The sequence below is a fragment of the Prionailurus viverrinus genome, chromosome A3 (assembly GCF_022837055.1).
Source record: "Prionailurus viverrinus isolate Anna chromosome A3, UM_Priviv_1.0, whole genome shotgun sequence".
NCBI classification, from domain to species: Eukaryota; Metazoa; Chordata; class Mammalia; order Carnivora; family Felidae; genus Prionailurus; species Prionailurus viverrinus.
In genome coordinates, this window is record NC_062563.1 from 43654933 (window position 1) to 43676221 (window position 21289).

Sequence of the window (21289 nt, forward strand, 5' to 3'; positions counted from 1 at the left end):
CAAATGCATTGGGAGTAATTCATCTAAAAACTGAGCCATTTATTACCACCCAGCTGGAAACGTGGGGACCCCAGATCAGGGGCCTGGAAACTGCCATTTATATAAAAATTACAATAAATAATAAGTATTGAAATCATACCTGCTAAGTGTTAAAAGTCAAAGTGATTCATGAATGAGCTGAACTCTGTCTAATTCCAGGCTACCTCCTTTGAAGTAACCCTCCATTCCCCTCCTCTCCCCTCCCCTCCCCTCCCCTCCCCTCCCCTCCCCCTTCCCTCCTCTCCCCTCCCCCAGGAGAGGTCCCAGCGGTGGGTTAGTGGTCTGACAGTGAAGCAGACTTGAATTTTAGGTCACTCTGGTCCTTCTCAGAGGTCACGTTTGGGGACTAGGTGGGGCGGAGTGGGGAGAGGGGGGGTTCAGCCTTGCCTGAAAGAACAGTGAAGCTCTGGGTAACCCTCACTACTCCGGCATTTTGCAGAGGGGAGGCTCTTGCCGCTGCGAGCGGCTCCACTTCCACACCTATTGAAATAGTGGCGGCCAAAGGAGGGGTTAACAACCAAATCTAAATATAAAAACAAAAAAGAAGGATAATGAAAATCTTATGACCCCAAAACCCATGCAACTGGCAGAAAAAAATGTATAGCTTTATACAAAAAGGGAAACAAGATGCACATGTGTGTATTACCGATTTTATTCAAGTAGGGGTAGAAAAAAAGAAGAAATAATCGATGACACTGTGATGGAGGCTGCGATGGGCTTCTTTTAATGTGTCGACTTGCCTGAGCTCCAGCCCTCACTCATGCGCTAATTCAGGTGTTGCTGGGAAGGTATTTGCAGTGTGATTAAAGTTCATGGTCAGCTGACTTGAAGAAAGGGAGATCATCCTAGCAGGTCTGGGTTGGCCTGATTCAGTTGAAAGACCTGAAGTAGAAAACGAAGACCTCCCTGAAGAAGGCCACAGCTGTAGGCCGCCCTTCCGGACACCCACGCTGAGACTTTGGACTTGCCCAGTCAGCACCAACAACCACCTAAGCCCGTGTCTTGTGACAAGTCTCTAGACACACATCTCCTACTAGTTCTGCTTCTTGGCGTGAGCCCTGTTACAGAGGACAAAGATTTAGGACTGAAAATCATAAAGCCTTGAGTTATACTGAAAGCCTTCTATCATATCTGCACAAAATAATTCAGTCCTGTGTTTCATAAACCTCTCTAAAGTACTGAGAAAAAAACCGGAAGGCTGTAACATTGTGAGTCTAGCATTATTTTGGTTCCAAAACAAATAACAAAAATAAATGGAGGTCACTTTCATTTAATAACAAGCAGATTGTTAGCAAATAAAATCCAGGAGTGGAATTCAGTAAGAATGTATTATATTCATCTCAGCAATGAAGGCTTGATTCAAAAACATACTATCAATGTTACTCATGGGAAAAATTTTATTTTAGTGGATGCTGAAAATCATTAACATACAGTGTTTTCGTTTTGCTTGTTTGTTTGTTTTTAGAGAGAGAGATAGAGCACAGGTGGGGAGAGGCGCAGAGGGAGAGAGGTGGGGAATCTTAAGCTAGCACGGAGCCTGACACGGGGCTCAATCCCAAGACTCCAGGATCATGACCTGAGCCAAAACCAAGAGTCGGTTGCTCAACCGACTGAGCTACCCAGGTGCCCCATGCAGTTTTCATTCCATTACAAATTGTAGTAAGTTAGGAATCAGCGGAAACTAAATTTGGCTGCTAGAAAACATTTATGTGGCCAGCGTTGTATTTCCATTTGATACCACTGCTCTAGAGTCTAGAATTACACTCTGATTCTAGAGGATATAAATCACCTCTCCAAATCAACAAGGAAAATTGGTCGATAAACACATGGGAATGCATTCACCTTGATGGTAAGGAGGGTAATGGTAAACTCCAGGCCACTGGAGCCTTGTGGGATGTGGGGACAAAGCCACAAAGCAAGGGCAGGTCCTCCAACAGGAGTGGCTGGGCCTTGGGAGTTGTTGGAAGTGGGTCCAGATGTAGGAAGGTCACAGTGACCTGAGCCACCAACCAACGGACAGTGAGCTGATTTTCACCCCATCTGGGGCCCAGCAGCACCCTGAACACCAACCACCGGGCCTAAGCTGAGCCTGCAGGGTGGGGGCTCTGCGATCAGGGTCACTGCTGCCCTCCCTCGCATCCCCAGGGCAGGCTTGCTGGTGCATGCGGACAGCTCCCGCCAGACCTCCTTCCAGCAGCCAGGATGGGAAGGGCAGTTCCACGGAACACACGGAACACACGGAGATGCACCATCCACGTGGCCTGCAGGCAGGGCTGACCACCTGGGGGTAGGGAGTGCAAGCAGCAGACAGGGCAGCAGGCCGCCCCCAGCCATTAGCAACTTCAGAGAGCTTCCTGGCCTGAAGTCACAGCTTTCCTGGGACAGCTGTCAACCAGCGACTGAGCTACAGCTGTCCAGGCACAGCGGGATGACGGGCAATCCTCCTCTCCAGCACCCCAACCCACAGTCAGCTGCAGCTTGCGGGGGCTGCATCTGGGGTGACTTCTGCTGCACCACCTCCTTCTTCCTTCTGCAAACGCTGATGCCCTATGAACATGTGTTCTCCTCTGTCTCTCGTCCCTCAGCATCTCAGGTCTGCTCCTGGAGAGTCCAGCCTGGGACACCTGGAGCTAGCTCCCTGCTGAAGGGCGCCAGCAGCTGCTGCAAGCCGCCGGTGACCAAGAGGAGAGAGGAGGAGGACTGGGCCTGTGGGCTCCAGTCTGTCCTCGTTCATCCCACTTGGAGCCCACCTTTCCTTTCGCGCTGCGGCCCTGCTGAGCTACGGCGGCTCCAGGCCCACGCAGGACCAGCCTCACTCACCCCCGCGACTGCTGCGGCCCGGTTCCTTTAATAACCCCTCACTCAGCGTCACTATGGTGGTTCTCCCGTATCAAGCCCTGATACAGTGGCACGAGGAAAAAACAAAAACTTCACAAAGGACAAGAAATAACATGAATTTTGAAATCAGAAAGGCCCTGCCTGAAACAGGTGTTTCACTTTATTTTTCCCAAAAACATGTTGTTCAATGTTTATGTAATGTTTTACATAACCCTATAGGATTTTATCAGAAAGTTCCTGGATTTGAAACTATGTTCTTGAATCTTCAGCCACCTGTTCACTTTGTAAATGAGGTTTGATTCTGAAGCAGTGAAACTCAAGGGTAACTTAGGTTGTGAGTGGGCTTTAGTGAAAGGCATGAGAGGTCAGGTTTGTGCTTTGCTGCTCGGGTAGAGGGCAGGACCCTCCCCTAGGAAGTGTGGAAGCCCAAGGAACAGTAGAGATGTGGATCCTGTGCTCAGGGTATGAAAGTGACCCCTGAGAGCTCTAAGAGGATTGTTTCTGGAACCCATGGGTCCTCCGGGCCTTCCCTGCTCCCTGAGCTCTGGGGAAAATAGTCTTGAACTCTGTACCCTCCTCCTGCAGGATTGATTCCAGAGCCTGTAGGGTGCGAGCTGTGGCAGCGTCTGGAGCCCTAACCCACCCTCCTAGTGTGATGGCTGCGGCTTCACTTCCACCTTGGGAATCTGGAACCTGGTGCAGTGACTCTTGCAGCCAACCCTGAGCTGAACCATAAAGGCAGAGAAGTCTGGGAAAGGTTGTATCATACAGCCAGGTTGACAGTGCAAACCAGCCCTGACATCAAACCACCTGACCACGCTCCGCGGGGCTCTCAGGACACTGGTTACCTTGCAGTGGCCCCCACAGCAAAGACGGCCGGCCGAGTCGGACAGGGGAGAGCCAGTGCTGGTGCCCCCAAACCCCATGCGGGGGCTTCGCTCCCAGAGACTCTGCGCCTGTCCTCCCGCAGTCACCATCTCGGGAAAGGAAGTGCAGGTAGTGATAACAGCAACCACTCAACCAGGTCTATTATTTATTGTGCTGAATTACTCATTCTAAACTAACAGATACTCTGTCAACATAGTTTAACAGGAACTATTTAGGTACTCCACGATTGCAGCGTTATCACCCAAAGACTGAAATAACAGTCTGAAAAAATGAGTGAGTCAAAATTGCACATTCCTGCACATGGGCTTATTCAAAGCTTGTTTGTCAACCGGAGAACAAACCACAACAATAGGAATATTTCACATTAGAAATGAAAGTCTTTAGATAAAGTTAATCTTAATGTACTAATTTGGAACCACCTACAAGAGATATTAAGGAATAGAACAAGATGTAAAACATCAGACGGGTGTGTAGTTTGCTAGTACTTGTCTTAAAAGAGGAGAAAGAATATATCTGTTCTCTGTATTTGTATTTTATACATACCCTATATGTACATATGCATATATTACGCACATGTGCTTATATAATCCTCTACTATTTCTGGAAAGACGCAGATGACACTGGTATCATTGGAGCCTCTGAGGAGGGGACGTGGGTGGCTGTGGGACAGGGATAGCAGAGTTTTTACTACTTAACACTTCAAACTGTTTAGCTTTGAACCATGTGCAATTATCTATTGAAAAATAAATTTTAAAGAAAATTCCAAAATAAGCAGCAACAGACCCTTTAAAAAACATATGTTAAATTCGTCACCATCCAGAGCATATTGGGAAATGCCCACATGGTGGCTTACACTGTCATATTAAAAAAAAAAAAAAAATCTTATGCGTTCCTCTCAACCTCAATTTCCAAACCACAAATAACACATCTCAGAAAGAAACAAAGAACAGCTAGAGCTGGATGGTTTCTTGAAATCAGGTCCCGCGCAGGCTCTTGGGTCTAAGAGTCATCCAGGCCGAGCTTAGCAGCAAAGAGTGAGGTGATGACCTCATCCCCAGTTTTCAGAGCCAGGTCATATGCTGTCTGGCCATTCGTGTTCTTCTTTTGGATGCCTGCATTGCATCTGCCAAGGAAACAGGCATGAATAGAGGCACTCAGGCATGAATAGAATGCTTGAACTCAAGGATGGCTCTTCCCTGACACAGAGGCCGGTCTGGGAGACTCCCAGACCGACCTTCCTACACCCGTCCCCAAGAGGTCACCATGACTCTCACTCTCAAGGGTGGCTCCACCCTGAGACCTTTTGAGGGGCTCTGTGATTTCAACACGTTCAATTGCCAATCCTGGCCATTGGCTCCCATTGCATCAAAGTCCTACAACCAAGTGTGTTGGGTGGGTGTGTGGGTATTTTCGTTGTGCTTTTAGAAGCCCTCAGTGCTGGGGACCCACAGTGGGATGGTGGCCCCCATTCACAGAGTTAACTGTTCAGGAACTGGGGCCTTCTGAAATCATCATAGACAGCAGGGGGATCGCTGTGGCCCTCAGAAGTCTCCCCCAGAGGCCGGGAACATACCGCAGTAAAGCAGCGACGCACTCCCTTCCCGCCAGGCCAAGGAGGGTCGCTTCATGAAGAGCTGTATTTCGGAGCCTGTTTGGGGGGAAGAAAATCATCCTGCTAAAGCAGTTGCAATGCAGGATGCTATGGGCACACGGACAACGGATGTCTCAGTCACACCAATGACACTGACCCCCTCCTTATCTTTCATCTTTCCTTTCTCCCTGGTAGTTTAGGGCTCAACTGTTGGTCACTTCACCACTAAAGTTCCTTGGGTCTTTATTTTTTTAAAATTTTTTTTTTCAACGTTTATTTATTTTTTGGGGGATAGAGAGAGACAGCATGAACGGGGGAGGGGCAGAGAGAGAGGGAGACACAGAATCGGAAGCAGGCTCCAGGCTCTGAGCCATCAGCCCAGAGCCTGACGCGGGGCTCGAACTCACGCGTGACCTGGCTGAAGTCGGACGCTTAACCGATTGCGCCACCCAGGCACCCCTCCTTGGGTCTTTATATGGCATTTACCATTGGAACCTGCATACATTCATGGAGTTGCCATATCTCCTGAGAAGACGTATGATCTTCTTCCTTCGTGACTCCCTCTCAACTGAGAGAACGTGCATTCCATTTACTAGGTGGGGAGGGGGTGCGTGGTTAGATTTTCTGTGTAACCACGGTTCAGTTTTTGAAAGTAATGAATTGTGACTGCCAACTCTAACTTTGTACACTGCCCCTCAAACAACGCAACTCCAACATGGCAATGGCACTTGATGGAATACCCTCTTATCAGGACCCCATGCTTCAGAGTAGAGGTGATACCCTACAAATCTGTTCCTCTGAACAGCTTGGTACTATATTACCAGACCTTCTAGAACGTGTTTTGTACAGCAGGTACAGTATGATGTTCTGTGAATTTGTACTTTAAGTTCTTTTTAATGTTTATTTTTTTAGAGAGAGAGAGACAGACAGAATACAAGCAGGTGAGAGGCAGAGAGACAGGGAGACACAGAATCTGAAGCAGGCTCCAGGCTCTTAGGTGTCAGCACAGAGCCCCATGTGCGGCTGGAACCCACGAACTGCAAGATCATGACCTAAGCCGAAGTCAGATGCTTAACCAATTGAGCCATCCAGGCGCCCCCTGTGAATTTGTACTTTACAGAAACTTTACTATTAATGCACAAACAACTCAAACTGTTTATTCAAATCGAAGTATCAGGGAGGATGAAGGCACATTCTTTCTTTGTAAATTGTGAATTACCTAATAGAATAAATCTCCTCAGTTGAAGCTCTAAGAAACAGACTGATGGTTACATTTGTCCCTCCTGGCTAGTGGGGCAGAGCTAAGGGATGAAATGTTTGAAGCTGCCAGTGAAGGAGGGCAGCTGTTGTCCAAAAGCAAATGGCACTTTGCTTTGCCCCTCTCCTAGTGAGACCTTGAATCTGTGTTTGTGAAATCTGCCCATAAGAGGTATCAGCTTTGGTGAAGAATGCGTACTTCGCCTTAGCCATCCCTTTGGGTTGAATATGAGTGTATTCTGGTAGGAAAGATACAAACATTGGAAACAGAAACACTAAGGCGGGGCTTTCTGCTACCCACTGAGCTACCTGACAGGAGTTACCTTGCATAGAGACTACCTTGACTGCTTCTTTCCCCTAGCCAAACAAGCTTGGGGCAGGGGTAGGGGTGGGGGTCGGGGGAGGGGGAGGGGGTGGGGAAGAGCTTTCTAATCCTTGTTTGCTAAGGAACAACTCACTGAGCCTCTTTTACAGGAAAGCCAGATCTCTCCATGGCTTGTGCATGAAGAGCAGTAGAATGGTTGGAGCTTTGAGGTCATGTTCCTGGATCTATAGAGGTCCAGCTGTGGGGCATAAGCCAGGCTGACCCAGGTCTCAACACTTAGAACTAACAACTATAAACCAGACTTAACAGAGTTGGCTCCTGGTGGAAAAATCTGCTTTCTTCTATTGGCATAAACTAAAATGGAAGAAGAGATCTCTGTGCTCTATTTTGAGGGAGGGCTTCTGGTCTGGCTTTCCTCCCTCCCCCTCCATGGAGCTAAACTCTGCTAACCGGGCTAATGCAGTGGGAGAGACAACGGGCTATCACACACTGTTCAGACAGATGGTACGAGCAGAAAGTTAGTAGCGACGCAACAGGATTGCGTGTGGATGAATGTTGATTTATAGAATGGTAATGAAGCAAGAATGCAAACTGAGGAACACCAAGGAAAAACAGGTAATCTGTTCCGTGTCCAGAGTAGTTTCTTCCTCTCAGCTGGACTTTTCATAAAGCTAGGACACCTTATACATAAGCATCAATTCAAAATCTGCTTAAGAGATTTTGTATCAACCACATACATTATACATAAGTGCTCCAAGAAAAGCTTATCTGATTTGTGCAAATATAAAGTATACCTTAACAAGGTGACATTATTTTTTTGAATAATGAGTGTGGGTAAATGAAGAAGCTGACAAAGTATGAAGAATGTGAATCCTGAAAAGGTGAGCAAGTAAATGCCAGCCACTAAATATGTATAGCAAGTGTGCCAAACATTCTGCTAAAAAAGGGGTCATGTCTTGATATAGCTGTCCTATTGGGCAGAACTTATAAAAGCACACATAGAAAAATTAACAGGGATATATATATTTAAAAAAAAAAATTTTTTAACGTTTATTTATTTTTGAGACAGAGAGAGACACAGCATGAACGGGGGAGGGGCAGAGAGAGAGAGAGACAGAATCGGAAGCAGGCTCTAGGCTCTGAGCCATCAGCCCAGAGCCCGACGCGGGGCTCGAACTCACGGACCGCGAGATCGTGACCTGAGCTGAAGTCGGACGCTTAACCGACTGAGCCACCCAGGTGCCCCAGGGATATATATTTTTTAAACAATTTTTTAATGTTTGTTTATTTTTGAGAGAGAGACAGAGTGCAAGCAGGAGAGGTGCAGAAAGAGAGGGAGACACAGAATCCAAAGCAGGCTCCAGGCTCTGAGCTGTCAGCACAGAGCCCGATGTGGGGCTCGAACCCACAAACTGCGAGATCGTGACCTGAGCCGAAGTCAGACACTCCACCGACTGAGCCACCCAGGTGCCCCAACAGGGATATATTTTTAATAAAAACACTAGAGGAAATTTTGAGACAGAGAAAGCCAAAAGCAAAGCTATTTAACTCTTAGACCCCTGTGCTGGCTGCATGATGCTCTGACGGGGCCTCAATCTGGTCTCAGAAATAACTCAGGGGGCAGCAGTGTCAGATATCTGCAGGACCCCTGGAGAACTTCTAGTTTGGCAACTTGTTTGGCAGGATATAAGCAATTAACATATGGAACCCGTCCTCAAGGAACATTCCACCCCACCTTTCCAAAGTACAGTAAAATCTTGGTTTGTGACCATAATTCGTTCCAGAAACATGCTTGTAATCCAAAGCATTTGTATATCAAAGTGAATTTCAAGAACCATTAACTCAGTTGTGATCATGTGACATCTGGCATCATGTACTACTCGTATCATAAGACATCACTAGTTTATCAAGTTAAAATTTATAAGAAATGTTTGCTCATGTTGCGGCACACTTGCAGAACAAGTTATTCACTATCCCAGGTTTTGCTGTAATTTGCAAGAGAACAACAGAATCACGAAGCTGGGAGAAGTCAAGAGGCAGGACAGCCCTGAGACTAGGGAAATGACAGAAGCACCCAACAGGACTTGGTATCGTCCTCCTGCTTCATCAAATCATGTGGTGAACTCTCATGTGCAGGCTCGCCCCCAGGGTGTCAGCATCCAGAGACAGACGGATAAGGTTTTCTTTCTGCAGTAATTTCATGGGTACATTTCCACAGGGAATACACTGGGGCCACTCCTCTCTTATGGATGTCAACAGCTCAGATCATGATGAAAATGTCACCTGACATCCCAAGGGCAAAGGATTTGCCGGCCCCACAACAGTATAAATTCATGAGTTAACAAAATTTATCCTTTATAAAAGCTACAAAAAATCAGGCAATCCAATAGTCCATTTAAAAATCTTTGTTTTCCCTAGATTTGGGAAATAGAAGCAGGTAAGTCTCTGATTAAGGCCCAGATGGGTTTTAAAATGGTTCATGACTGGTTCAAATTGAACAGGGCACACGTGCAAGGTCACAGCTGGCTGCGACATTGCCAGGGCTGCCCTTTTACTGTGTCTTACTTACGGTCCCCACCGCTGCTCGGTGTCTGCTCCTCTCTGCACAAGAACCGGAATTGCTTCATGGTGCTTATTCACAACAGCCATGGTTATAAGGGGTCGCTCCTCACTGTCCCTGCAGTTGGGATCTGCTCCCTGCAACATAAGGAAAAGGACAAAGTTGCCACAAAGCCCTGCTCTCAGTAGCATCCACCTGTCGTCCTATGAAGTGTAACAAATAAGCTTTCCATCAAAAGAAAGGAACATCAGGAAACCTAAGATCTGACCTATAACAGAGCTGCGGGTCATGGTGCCATAGAACTTGTGCTGTCCTCATCAGGAAGGCAGGCACCCAGACAACTTTGCTTCTTTAGGAAACATGAAGGTCACATGGGGTCACAGACCAGGGATTCTGTCCACCTTTGTGCACATTATTTGGGCTCATATGACTTTTCGGTATATTTTCTCTGCTATAAAAACTAGCATCCAATAACAATTAATGTAAAGTTCTGGACTGGCCAGTTAGTCCACTTCCAGTTTAAAATGAAATGGCCCTGTGATGATCCCAGTACTGAACAAGACTTCCACATGAAAGAGACACAGGTGAAACACGAGGCTGAAATCCTCAGAGAGATTTCTTTGGGATGTACTCACCTCATCGAGCAGCTGTTCAATCACAGAGACTCTTCCTTCCCCTGTCGGTCCCACTTCCTTCAGCAAGAGCCTGTTTTCAGGCTGTAGGATTATACAACACGGTCATTTCCACCACCACAAAATATTGCTGCCCCACTTGTGTGAACTCAACCCTCAAGGCAAATGCCTCCTCTCCAAGGTTAAGTTCTGAGTCCCAGGGACAGGCGAGTGTGAGCAAGTGCATACATGTGTGTCTGTGAGTGCATGTGTGTGATCTTTGACAGCCAGCAACACAAATAAACCCAGCTAATGTAAAGCTTGCTGGTCTCTGAAACCTTGTCTTGGGAAAGGTTTTATATTTGGGGACATTGTTTTATATTTATTAAGGACAGGGATGCAATGAGAAACCTCACAAAAACCCAGAAACCCCACACTAGTTTTATTACAAAGGAAAACAAATATTCCTAGGAAAAGCAAATGGGTGAATCCTACAATTCACCCTGCATGCTATATAAGGTGTTCAGAATCAGCCTAAGTATGACTATCCAGAAAACACGCTCACCTGACACATGAGTGAACCAATAAAGTCAACTCTTGTTTGGGGGTTAAAAGCTCTCACTTATCATCAGAAATCTGAAGAGTTTATTATCTTTTCTCTATTTTCAAAATATGAAATTCATAATTATATACAATCTTTATATAAAGGATTTCAAATGCTGGCTGCCACAAGGTTGAAGAGGCAGTCTAGAAAGCTGGAGACATTACTTTCAGTGTGTTTCTATCAATGGATCTGAGGGTGACTTGGGATGGTTCTGGGGCTCCCAGTTTCCTGTATGCATAGTGAAAATAATATCTACCCCCCTCCTGGCTCTCTGGGAAGTCAGAGATGAGGGCATTGGTCAAGCCTCTGAGCCTTTCAGGAGAAGATGCCGGGTTCAGGCTATGTCCCCTCTGCCCCCATTCTAGAGTGATTAGCTTGGAACAATGTACTCTAACAAGTGAAACCCCTGGCAGTCTTGGGGGACACACTTGTTCTGGCTGAATTCCATTCCTTATGGAAAACTATACTAGAATGCACTTGAATGTCAACCTCATGAGGTCTGAGACTTTTATATCTTTTGTTCACAATTTATTTTTACCACCAAAAACTGTGCCTGGTGCATGTGTGCTCAAAATAACTGCTGAATGAGTGAACCACTGAATGCTGTTATTATTTTCTTATACTTATCCCCTAAATACAAATGAGAAAATAAAGGCACATAACAATGGGGGATTCAGGTCACACATAAAATAAGCAGGTGGAGTCTCAAAAACTGTTAAAGTTTATGGAACTTTATACTTAAACTGGGAGAAGGCCAAGAGTATAAGGAATCATAAGCAATACAAGTTAATATAGTTCTATGGCTAAAATTAACAATTCAGGCAACTACAGATGTTGGTGACAATGCAGAGAAAGAAGAACCTTTAAAAAAAAAAAAAGACAAACCCTTTTGCACTGCTGGTGGGAATGCAAATTGGAAAACAGTATGGAGGTTCCTCAAAAAATTAAAACTAGAACTATGACCCAGCAATTGCACTACTAGGTATTTACCCAAAGGATATAAAAATGCTGATTCAAAGGGGCACATGCACCCCAGCGTTTATAGCAGCACTATTGACAATAGCAAAAGTATGGAAAGAGTAAGTAAAAGTATGGAAAAAGTAAGCAAATGTCCATTGACTGATGAACGGATAAAGAAGATGTGGTATATCTATATAATGGAATATTACTTGGCAATCAAAAAGAATTAAATCTTGCCTTTTGCAACAATGTGGATTGATCTAGAGTGTATTATGCTAAGCAAAATAAGTCAGAGAAAGACAATATCATATGATTTCACTTATATGTGGAATTTAAGAAACACAATAGATGAACACAGGGGAAGGGAAGCAAAAAAAATAAGATAAAAACAGAGAGTTAGACAAACCACAAAAGACTCTTAAATACAGAGAACAAACTGAAGTTTGCTTATTAGGTCTTGGGTGGGGGGACAGGCTAAGTGGGCAATGGATATTAAAGAGGGCACTTACTGGGATGAGCACTGTGTGTTATAAGTAAGTGATGAATCACTAAATTCTATTCTTGAAATCATTCTTATGCTATATGTTAACTTGGATTTAAATAAAATAAGTAAATGGGGAGCCTAGGTGCCTCAGTCGGTTAGGTGTCTGACTTCAGCTCAGGTCATAATCTCACAGTCTGTGAGTTTAAGCCCCGTGTTGGGCTCTGTGCTGACAGCTCAGAGTCCGGGGCCTGCTTCATATTATGTGTCTCCCTCTCTGCTCCTCCCCTGCTCACACTCTGTCTCTCTCTCAAAAATAAACAAACATTAAAAAAATTAAAAAATAATAAATTAAATAAGTAAATAAGTCAAGGCCAGGGGGAAATAGATTTTTTTTTAAAAGTTCATACAATTCTAAGGTCTTCTTCCCACATTTATTGGTGTTTATGACATGTAAAGCATGTAGTGGAAAAAAACAAGTTGAGGCGAGAAATCACCTGCCTTTGTAGAACTCATGATAACAATCTGGGTGCCAGTATGTGCACCCCTGAGGATGCCCTGAGGGCTTGGCTTCATGAAAAGTGGAAGGAAGAACTGACTTGTGCCCATCTCCATCTTGGTGGAGACCCAGGCTTTGGGTTTGTTGCTAAGCACATCTGTCCTCCTACTGCAGCCAAAGAGGACCAAATGAAAGGCAAGGTGGTGGACTGAACAAGGGCACCCACTGTCCCTTTCTCCAAAGCTCCCGTTAAAATGTTAATGCTCTATATTTTTGAAGAACAAAACTCTAACAGCTGTGGGAAACTGGAAGAGTGCCATCAGTGGATCAGGAATCGTGAGAAATTCCAAAGATTGAAAGTAGGTGGAATCTGACTGAGAGGGAAATCAAAGCAAAGAAAAAGCAGTTGAAGACACCAGAGATATGAGTGTGTTTCCTCCAGGAAGCCCTGAAGAAGCTGAGTTAATCAACAAGGAGGGCAGGTGTTGGGTGCAGGCTGGATTCACGAGCATTTTAGGGAAGGGCAGAGCTGGGTGATGTCCTCCCCTCTCTCCTGTGCTCTCTGCTTAAACCCTGATAACTATTTTCCAGAGAGTTCATTATTTGCCTAACAAAGAGTTCTCCTGGGAGTACTGGGCCCAGGAAGGCCAGAGCCCAGACCTCTATGACAACATAGATGGAAGGAGAGCAAGGAAATAAAAAGAGCCCCATCCAGGAATGAAACACTCTAGAGCCCTTCACAGCACAGACTCACCTCTAGGGGGAAGGCAACTTAAGGGACCCCAAGGCATTCTCTTGTGTTCTGCCCAAACACTCTCCAGGGAGACAGCATGTCCATCCCCCCCATAGGCACCTCAGGCCCACACACCCAGGGCAGGCACTGGCACTACGCAAACTAGCCCTTCACTTGTCAACATGACCTGGCAACCACAGATCATCACATATTTGAGACCAACCAAAAACAAGACAGAGAAAGATGGACAGACAGAATTGACCCCAGAGGAAACAGAGGTGATTCAGGAAACTGATGAGAACTTTAATTCTAATTAATAATCTTGACATATTTTAAAGGATTCCATAAAATAAAAAATACACCCAAAAAAGGCACAGAAAATGAAAAAGTATTCCTCCATTTAAAAAATCTCAAAGTAAAACATTAAACAGATAGGCCTAAGAAGACAGCTGTGAGGACAAAGGAGTACACTTACTGTGAGCTGCTCCTTTTCTTGGAATGTTTTGGTCTTGAAATTCTTTGTCCTCTTGACGTTTTCAGTGGTATCGGAGGTGCTCTGGCTGTAGTTGCTCACTGGAATGACAAAGAGTTGAGGACCAAAACAATGTCCCCCCGCCACTCCCCACATATAATATAGAACTATCCTACTATTGTGCCCCTCAAGAGGTCAGAAGAATAAAATGGCTTTTATAGAAATTTCTCTTTGATTGAACCTCACAAGAAGGACTCCTGGAACCATTCATCCCAGACTAAGACCAGAGGATGAGTGGGAAGGAAGGAATAAAAGGGACTACAGTTTATAGGCCCCAAAGAACACCCCCCCCCAACCTATCTCCCCAAGCCCTGTGAAAGACTTGAAAAATCTCACCCCTGACTTCAGAGAAACCAGAAGAATAAAATGGTTGGAACATTACAGTGAGATGCATGATTGGGCTGGAAAATTATAAGCAATTCCCTGACATCCTTGCCAGGTCAATGTGCTCCTGGTCAATTGTTTTAAAGTCACCATAAGGGTACAACTCACCCAGGCTGGACCTGCTGCCAAATGGCCCATTACCACCCTCAGTGACACTGCTCAGGAAGTGGCTGCTGAAATCCACAGCCTTGCTGAGGTAAAGGTTCTGGACAATGAAAACAATTAGTCACCATGAATGACAAGGCTGCTGTGTCCCCACAGAAGGAACAATCTCCCTGTTAACCTGTTCCTCTCTTTGTTAATGACAGCTTTAGCTACACAGTCAAGCTTGAACCTGGACATCCTTCCTGACACCTCCTCCCCTCCCTGTAATGTTTTGTCCATTTTGCCTCTTAAACGGCTCCTCAGTGCAGCCCTTCTTCTCTGTTGTTACAGCCACAGCCCCTTTTCATATGCCAGGATCACTCCAAGGGCATCCCAACAGGTTCTTGCCAGCCCACTTTCCATGTGGCTGCCCCAATAATCTTTCTAAACTGTGTAAGTACTGGTGTCCTTTCCCTGCTTAAAACCCTTCTGTATCTTGGAATTAGGGTGACATCATGGGGAGACTCGAGCCACAGAGTTTGAATCCTGGTTCTATTACTTACTAGTTTAGGGACCTTGGAAGAAGCAAGTTGCTTAATTTCTCTGAACCTCAGGTTCCTCACCTGTAAAGTGGAAATATTATGGCCTACCCCAAAGGGATACTGTGAAAGTAAAATGAGGTAAAATGGAGGCCTCTAAAGTTAGGATAGATGATACATGGTCCAGACCTGGAATTCTATATCCACCTGGACCGATTCAACAGTGTGGCATCCTGCCCCACCCTCACCTGGTTGCCTCTCCCGCCACAGGGAACCACCTGCTACTTCCTCAACACTAGAACACACAGGTTAAGAAAAAACACATATTAAACCCGAAGATAATTACTCCACTCCTACTTGATAGCACGTTATATATGCTCTCGGTGCCCACCCAAAGCATACCCCTAACTGATCAGCATACCCCTCCCAGCTGCTGGGTTGGCTGCTAACAGCTCACAGCTGACTCCCTTCTCTGGCCAACTGCCTCCAGAGATGGGTGCTGCCTTACCCTAGAAGCTACAGCCCTCCTTTTCTTGCCCCAGTTGGGACAACTTCGTGGTGTGACTCACATTTCAGAGCTCCTCGTGGATCAGGCTAAAGCCAAAATTTATGTGTGACCACTCAGCCCCTTCTCCGTCTCATGTCCCTCAGTCCCCTTCTCCTCAAGTACCTCTCTGACCCAAGCTCTGCTCTGGCCACACAACTGAAAATATGGCATTTAGCACTTTACTTGACTTCAAAGCACTTTTGTGGGTGTCAGCCCACTGCACACTCCCAGCCTCTGAGTTAGGCAGTGCCCGTATGTCTGTCCTCATTTTAAAGACACTTCTAGCTCCCTGCTGGGCATATGGCCAGGGCCTGATAAATGCTAGTTCCCCTGCTTTTCCTGGCCTTCTTCATCCACCTTCTCAATCCATTCGTTATTCTTTTGTATATTCTGATTTTTTGCCCAATGAAACTAAAGCTGCCAGTATGAATCAATTAATGTTCGCCACACATTAAAGGCTCTGTAGCAAAGTTGCAATCACCATATAAGGAGGCAGATCAAGAGAGACATAGCCACAAAATTTGGCTTATTTATTATAGGGAAATAGGTGAAAGTACAAACAGGCAAACATTTTTGTTGGTCTTTCATCCACAACCAGACTTCAGTGAGTATAAAAAAGCCTGAGAACTACAGGACCGATAGGGTCTACAGTAATTCCTACTCTTACTACATCTTTATGTGCCTGAAACCTGACTTCTCTGAGGTTTAGCACAGTTATTTACCTAATCCTATGAAATTACTGGCCTTTAGTTGAGTTTAATAATATTTGAAACTTATGTCTTCCATGGGTTACCCAGAAGCATTTCAATAGACTATAGGCTACAATTTACTAGCTCAATTTTCAAATGAACAGCTTCTGAAAGTCTTACGCACCTTGTTTGATACTTGAATGTAATTCAGCTGGATGCTAACTTCATAGCCATCTTCATGGACAGTAGCAGAGATAAGCTTTTAAAAAACCGTTAGAGAGAATTCACAACCATGCATGTGGGACTTAATGTCCTGAGCAACAGTCAAGAAATCCTGAGATGTTAAACCGTAAATTTAACCAAACATTTAATTAACTCAAAAGAAGGCAGGAAAAGAGAAACAAAGGAACAAAACCTAAGTAAGATATAATACAAGTAGCAAAACAGCAGACACAAATCCAGCTTTGGCTATAATTCCACTAATTGTAAATGAATGAAATTAATGTTCCCATCAAAGAGCAGACACTGCCAGAATGGATAAGAAAGAAAGAGCCAAATTTATATTCTCTGCAAGAGACACACATTAAGCTTAATCAAGCCACCTGGCTGGATGTCGTCAGCTGGGTGTCTGGAGGAGCCAGGCCTTGTCAATCAAGAGCCAAGCATCATAGTTGACAAGCTTTCTCTGTAAGCAGCAGGAGGAATTTCCCTCAAACAGGGGTCAACAAATTCTTTAAGGATCAGATAGTAAGTAGTTGAGGTTTTGTGGGTCATTGCCATTGTAGCACAAAGGCAGTCATGGACAGTAAGTAAACAAATTAGTACAGCCGTGATCCAATAAAACTCGATTTGTAAAACTGAGTAATGGGCCTAATTTGCCCCACAGGCTATAGTTTGCAGACCCCTGGATTAAGCGAGAGAATGAATAAACCCCCAAAACATTATCAAGGGAAACTAAGCACTACTTGACAATGAAATAGTTTCAATGTTGGCCAATTTGGTGGTAGAGGATCAAACAGGCTGATTTCTTAAGACTCCTTCTAGTGTTCTGACAAACAGAAGAGGTCTTCTCACAGAGCTGTCTCTTACAGTGGTGGTATAATGCCAGAGAAAGAGCATGGGGCTTCAAATCTGGAATCCCCCAAAAGACCCAACAGTGCAGTCCTGGGCAGGTCACCAAAGCTCTTTGAGCCAGTTTTCCTGGGTGTCAAAAATAAGGCTTGTTCTGATTATCTACTGCAGTGTAAAAAACCACCTCAAACTTAGTGGCACTGAACGACCATTTTATTAAATTTGCGGCTTCCCACAGGACACAGAGGGGACAGATGGTCTTGTCTCGACACATCTGCCACCTCAGCTGGGAAAACTCAAATGGCTAGAAGGTAGCTGCATGTTTGGAGGCTGGAATGACCCAGGCTCTCATCACTCGTCTGCCTGGCTCCTGACCCAGGATAACTCCAGGCCCGGGTTCAGCTAGGGCTGCAGACGGTGCACCTACACGTGGCCACGCCATGGGGCTTGGGCTTCTCACAGCAGGGTGGCTGGGCTCCAAGAAGGAGTGTTGAAGGTGAGTGTGCCAAGTAAGAGGACCACACCCTGAGAGTCCCATGGCATCACTGCCACTGCACTCAGTTATTAGCCCAACTGCCATAAGTCCTCCCACCCGTCCACAGGGGACAGGGACTCCGCCCTTTGCAGGGAAAACTATCAAAGAATTTGTGGCCATTATTAAAAACTGCCACAAAGGTAATATCCCTACCTTGTAGGTTTGTTATGAGCGCTACAGATCAAGGAACATAACGTACATAGTGAGTGCATCATTAAACGGCAACTGTTATGATCACTACCACTGCTAATACAGAATGGATTTCAGTGTGCAATTTGGCTAGATTAAACTCTTCTGGGTCTTTTAGCTCTGACCACAAGAATCTCCATAGCACGTGGAATGTAAAAGCATGGATGGTTCACAATTTACTATTTTACCTTGCTTAGGTCAGGTGCCCAGAAGCAGACCCTGAGACAAGGTTCATGCACAGGTGATTTATTGAGGCCGTGCTTGTAGGGGAGGGCAGTAAAGAAGTGTGGAAAGCAGGGCAGGAAAGGGAAAGGAGCCAAGCAAAGTGCGATTTCAGGTGAAGTCAGTGGAGGGGAACTGCAGCCTGACCTCATGCGATGCTCTGGCGTGGAAATTCCAGTCAGAGCTCACCCACCTTTCCCATTCTGGGTTCTGCAATCAAAGCCCTGAACTCAGGGTTGTTCTGAGCATAAGACCTGAGGTGAGCAGAGATATGATCCAACTGTTTTCTCCAGTACCCTAAAGAAAAAGAGAAACCCATCCACGTGGATAATTCTTCTGAAGCCAAGAAAGAAAAATGCTAGTTTGCAACATGCATACTCAGAGAGGTTACTATTTTTTTTGGTCAAATTTTGTGATGGTTTGGCTTACTGAACCTTGACTATGTACTAGAATAAGTTCCATTTTTGTTCCCAGCTTTTTTTTAAATTACACATGATTAATCACAGCATAGTACAGAATATCAAAAGAAAATATTTTGAAGAGAGAGAGAGGGAGACAGAGAATCCCAAGCAGGCTCCATACTGTCAGCACAGAGCCCAACACAAGGCTTGTACTCATGAACCATGAGATCATGACCTTAGCTGAAATCAAGAGTCAGATGCTCAACCGACTGAGCCACCCAGGTACCCCCTATTTTATTCTTTTAAAATTAACCATATTGAAGACCTACCCTATGACCCAGCAGTAGCACTGTTAGGAATTTACCCAAGGGATACAGGAGTACTGATGCATAGGGGCACTTGTACCCCAATGTTTATAGCAGCACTCTCAACAATAGCCAAATTGTGGAAAGAGCCTAAATGTCCATCAACTGACGAATGGATAAAGAAATTGTGGTTTATATACACAATGGAATGCTATGTGGCAATGAGAAAGAATGAAATATGGCCTTTTGTAGCAACATGGATGGAACTGTAGAGTGTTATGCTAAGTGAAATAAGTCATACAGAGAAGGACAGATTCCATATGTTTTCACTCCTATGTGGATCCTGAGAAACTTAACAGAAGACCATGGGGGAGGGGGAGAAAAAAAAATGGTTATAGAGGGAGGGAACCAAAACATAAAAGACTCCTAAAAACTGAGAACAAACTGAAGGTTTATGGGGGGTGGGAGGGAGGGGTGGGTGGGTGATGGGTATTGAGGGCACCTGTTGGGATGAGCACTGGATGTTGTATGGAAACCAATTTGACAATAAACTTCATAATAAAAAAAAAAAAAGAAAAAAAATGGTAGAATTAAACAAGTGGAAAAAAATAAAAAAATAAAAAATAAAAAAAATAAAATTAACCCTTTTGAGACATAACTTTTTTTTTTTTACATTTATTTATGAAAGACAGAGACAGAGTGCAAGTGGGGGAGGGGCAGAGAGACAGGGAGACACAGAATCCGAAGCAGGCTCCAGGCTTGGAGCTGTCAGCACAGAGCCTGATGCGGGGCTTGAACTCATGAACCATGAGATCATGACCTGAGCTGAAGCTGGATGCCCTGCCAACTGAGCCACCCAGGCGCCCCGAGGTATAACTTTTAAGCATACAGTTTGAATTTCAGCAAGCGTGTTTTTTACTATATATTTACTTTTACTCTACATAGTTAGGTCTTGTCTATGGCTTGCACAGAGTTGTTTTTGTTTGTTTTTTTTTTCTTTTGGCATGGAGCCCCAGTGTGGCACTTGAACTCATGACCCTGAGATCAAGACCTGAGCTGACATCAAGAGTTGGATGCTTAACCAACTGAGCCACCCAGGATCCCCTGTTTTTTCGTTTTTTCGAAACCCATGATGACAATTGCTACCTTCTAATGAAATGTTCAGTCCACAAAATTAAATGTAATTATTGATATGTTTTGGTTTTGACTTACCATTTTATTATTTGATTTATACTGTTCCCATTTGTTTTGTTTTCTTTGTTCCTATTTTCCTGGGGTTTTTTGGGGGGTAACTTGAATACTTTTTAGAATTATATTTAAATTTTCCCATTAGCTTTTTAGCTGTATTCCTTGGTATTCTTTTTGAATAGTTGCCCTATTGATTAAAATATAGATCTTTTTAAAAAGTGTATTTATTCATTTTTGACAAAGGCAGAGTGCAAGCAGTGGAGGGATAGAGAGAAAGGGAGAATCTCAAGCAGGTCCTGTGCTGTCAGCCCAGAGCCCAATGTGGGGTTCGAACTCATGAACCGTGAGATCATGATCTGAGCCGAAATCAAGAGTTGGACGCTCAACCAACTGAGCCACCCAGCCACTCCTATTTTATTCTATTAAAATTAACCCTATTGAGATAACTTTTAAGTATACGGTTTGAATTCCGGCAAGCATATGCATCCCAATCAAAACACAGAACATTTCCATCATTCCAAAAACTCCCTCGTGCCCTTCTACAGTCTGCACAGGGTTTAAACACACTTGAATTCACTAACTGCCACCATTTAACACTTGGGAGATGTCACAAGAGTCTGGATTTCTGGTTTCTTGTGGGCAAGCAGGAGATGCATTTACAGGAAATGTCCAGAACAGGCTAATCTATAAAAACAGAAAGTAGCGGTGCCTGGGTGGTTCAGTCGGTTAGGCATCCGACTTTGGCTCAGGTCATGATCTCACGGTTCATGAGTTCGAGCCCCACGTCGGGCTCTGTGCTGACAGCTCAGAGCCTGGAGCCTGCTGCGGATTCTGTGTCTCCCTCTCTCTCTGCCTCTCCCTAACTTGCACTCTGTCTCTCAAAAATAAATAATAAACATTAAAAAAAATTTTAAAAATAAAAAACAGGAAGTAGATTTGTGGTTGCCAGGCACCTGGGTCAGGAGATGTGAGCAGTGATTACAAAAAAGAGTATCAGGACTACTTTTGGGGTGATGAAAATGTTCTGGACGTGGTAATGTTTCTATACTGCTGCTAATGTACTATCACTGAATTGTACACTTCAAAATTGTCAAAATGGTGAATTTTGTTATGTGAATTTTAGAACAGTAAAAAGAGAGAGATATTGGCAGAGAGCAATAATGACACAGACTAACAACATTTCTACCATCATAGTTGCAATCCACATGTGCTATTTG

General features: G+C 44.6%; 1 protein-coding gene across 10 annotated transcripts in view; it reads right to left on the bottom strand.

The window, feature by feature from the left end:
* Nucleotides 1-758: 758 nt before the first annotated feature.
* Nucleotides 759-21289, bottom strand: part of DZANK1 (double zinc ribbon and ankyrin repeat domains 1) — a 74786-nt gene continuing 54255 nt past the window's right edge. For 4 of the 10 annotated variants that reach the window (XR_007150689.1, XR_007150687.1, XR_007150684.1 and 1 more), the window contains 10 exons: nt 18372-18475; nt 16346-16420; nt 14950-15009; nt 14411-14507; nt 13862-13959; nt 10134-10214; nt 9508-9635; nt 5339-5413; nt 3726-4888; nt 759-921 (listed from right to left, as the gene is read on the bottom strand). Coding sequence is in view for 1 of the 10 variants with exons in the window: in XM_047851284.1 (XP_047707240.1) it covers nt 4765-4888; nt 5339-5413; nt 9508-9635; nt 10134-10214; nt 13862-13959; nt 14411-14507; nt 14950-15009; nt 16346-16420; nt 18372-18475 (842 nt within the window). In the remaining 9 variants the exon portion in view is untranslated. Of the gene's footprint in view, nt 922-3230; nt 4889-5338; nt 5414-9507; nt 9636-10133; nt 10215-13861; nt 13960-14410; nt 14508-14949; nt 15010-16345; nt 16421-18371; nt 18476-21289 lie in introns of those variants that run through there. The other 6 variants (XR_007150688.1, XR_007150692.1, XR_007150691.1 and 3 more) reach the window with 4 other exon arrangements.